Raw genomic sequence first — 2,266 nt, forward strand, 5'->3', positions numbered from 1 at the left:
TGATGATGATGATGATGATGATGACCATTTGCTTGCCCTGTTCAGAGCCTTGACCTCCTCCCTGCTGCACTCGATGGCCGTCGACATGCTGCCCGGCTACACAGACCCGTACTCGGACCGAGTGCTGACCAGAGGGGAGGTGGGCTGCTTCCTCAGCCACTACAACATCTGGAAGCAGGTGCAGATTCATCAGTCTATCACAGGCAGCGAGCGGTGAGGTGGACAGGTATTACTGAATGAGTGTCGCCCTCTAGGTGCTGCAGCAGGAACTGCAGCAGGTGCTGGTGCTGGAGGACGATGTGAGATTCGAGCCCAGATTTCACAGCCGGCTGGTGGCCGTCATGGAGAACGTGCACAAAGTGGGGCTTGACTGGGATCTCATGTGAGTTACGCTGATTAAATCCTCTGTGTGACCACTTTAAGCCCCAGCAGTGACAGGTCCCATCTCGCTGTAGCTACGTGGGCCGTAAGCGGCTGCAGGCGAAGGGGCCGGAGTCCTGGGTGAAGGGAGTCCCTGACCTGGTGCACCCTGGATACTCCTACTGGACTCTGGGCTACGTCCTTTCGCTGAGCGGCGCCCAGAAGCTGCTGCAGGCCGAACCTCTGAACAAGATGCTGCCTGTCGATGAGTTCCTGCCCGTCATGTTCAACAAACACCCCAAGTGAGTCGCTGAAACTACCTCAGATGTTTACTCTAAAGCCTCCTGCCTACAGTAAACCTGCCGACCTCTCTGACCCCACAGAGTCGAGTACATGCAGCACTTTGAGCACAGAGACCTGAGAGCGTTCTCAGTGGAGCCTCTGCTGCTCTTCCCCACCCACTACACCGGCGAGCCCGGCTACTTCAGTGACACCGAGACGTCGACCATCTGGGACGACGAGGCCACGGAGACGGACTGGGACAGAAGAGAGGCCGGACACGGCCGTGGGCAGCGGTCTGAGGGGGCGGGGCTTCAGCCTGGGGCTCAGTGACGAGCCATGAGGAGGATCTGCCATGTCATACCCGAGCTCCTCTTAAACTCTGTGACTCTCTCTGTGCAGTTAGACGGACCGATGTCTAATCCTAGCTTCAGACATAAACACACAGCAGCGAACCCACAGTCACGTCAGGAGGTCCCGGAAGCCCAGGTAGCAATCAGGCCTCCGCATGTCGAGGCTGGAAAATAACGGTGCCTGTGTGAGGTTGTCTCAGGATTAACGATGGTTCAGCTCGAGGCTGCGTTTAGGTAATAAAGGTCCACAAGTGCACCCGTTTCAATGTTTTTTTTCACGAGAACATCACGTTAACAGGATGTTTTTCACATTATGCATCATAATATTTTGCATTATTAGAACATTTTATCACTAACATCACGGTGCTGTGAGCTTCTTGTTGATTTGACAGATACATGAAGGAGAAAACATGGAAGCAGCCGTTACACATCGCAGGTATCACACAGTTCATAGAGGATTTGCAACGCTGGTCCCCAGCAGAAGTTAAAAACGAAAGGGATAGAAGTAGACTGAGTGTATCGGCATAAAAAGATAAACATTGCATGTAAAAGTTAGACATGAATACAGATTTAGAACCAGGATTTGGTCACTCTGTTGAGTTTATCACACATTTCAAACTTTCCCTCTGAGCTTTTCAAGAAAAACAAGTGTTACTGATTGGAACTTTACGGTAGCTGCTCTGCTGGATCTGAACAATTAAATACAACTTTTAAAAATATTAATTTAAAAAATGTCTACATAAAAAATTGTTTTTTACTTTGTCATTTTTAACTGTAGGTTTAATGGATATTATCAGTAATTTAACAAAACTGGAAGAAAAATCTGTAAAATAACTGCTTAAAACATGATTTAGTATTTTTTCATTTTTAATAAGGAGAGTTTTTCTTGGAAAAATGGCAAATATCTAGAAAATAATATATTTGCAGATTTAAATACACTTTAAAACTGTGTTATTGTTCAATCAAATACTGCTGACATTATTTTTAGATTTTTTTTTTTTAATTGTAGTTTTACTAGGTGTTATCAGTAATTTGACAAAACAGACATAAAATGTAAAATAACAGCAAATTGTTTAAAAAAATAAATAAAAAAAAATGACAGTATACATAATACAATGGTCAAACTACAAACGTCTGTAAAAAGCGGCTGTTAAAATTAGAGGCTTTTAAAAAAAATATATACATAATTCCAGGAAACCTTTTGTGCTGCAGCAACCTGCAGATCCAGAGAGTGGAGCTACCGTTTGAAAAGCAGAGAGACAAGATGGAGGCTC

At 45.4% G+C, this 2,266-nt stretch overlaps 1 protein-coding gene across 1 annotated transcript in view; it reads left to right on the plus strand.

The window, feature by feature from the left end:
- The window catches only part of colgalt2a (collagen beta(1-O)galactosyltransferase 2a), a 6,915-nt gene extending 5,943 nt beyond the window's left edge, over nucleotides 1-972 (plus strand). Inside the window, exons 6-9 of the mRNA XM_008296503.1 lie at nucleotides 48-178; nucleotides 255-382; nucleotides 456-662; nucleotides 744-972. Of these exons, the coding sequence (XP_008294725.1) occupies nucleotides 48-178; nucleotides 255-382; nucleotides 456-662; nucleotides 744-972 (695 nt within the window). The remainder of the gene's footprint in view (nucleotides 1-47; nucleotides 179-254; nucleotides 383-455; nucleotides 663-743) is intronic.
- The last annotated feature ends 1,294 nt before the right edge of the window (nucleotides 973-2,266 follow it).

This window comes from Stegastes partitus, unplaced genomic scaffold (assembly GCF_000690725.1).
Source record: "Stegastes partitus isolate 25-593 unplaced genomic scaffold, Stegastes_partitus-1.0.2 Scaffold0, whole genome shotgun sequence".
NCBI lineage: Eukaryota > Metazoa > Chordata > Actinopteri > Pomacentridae > Stegastes > Stegastes partitus.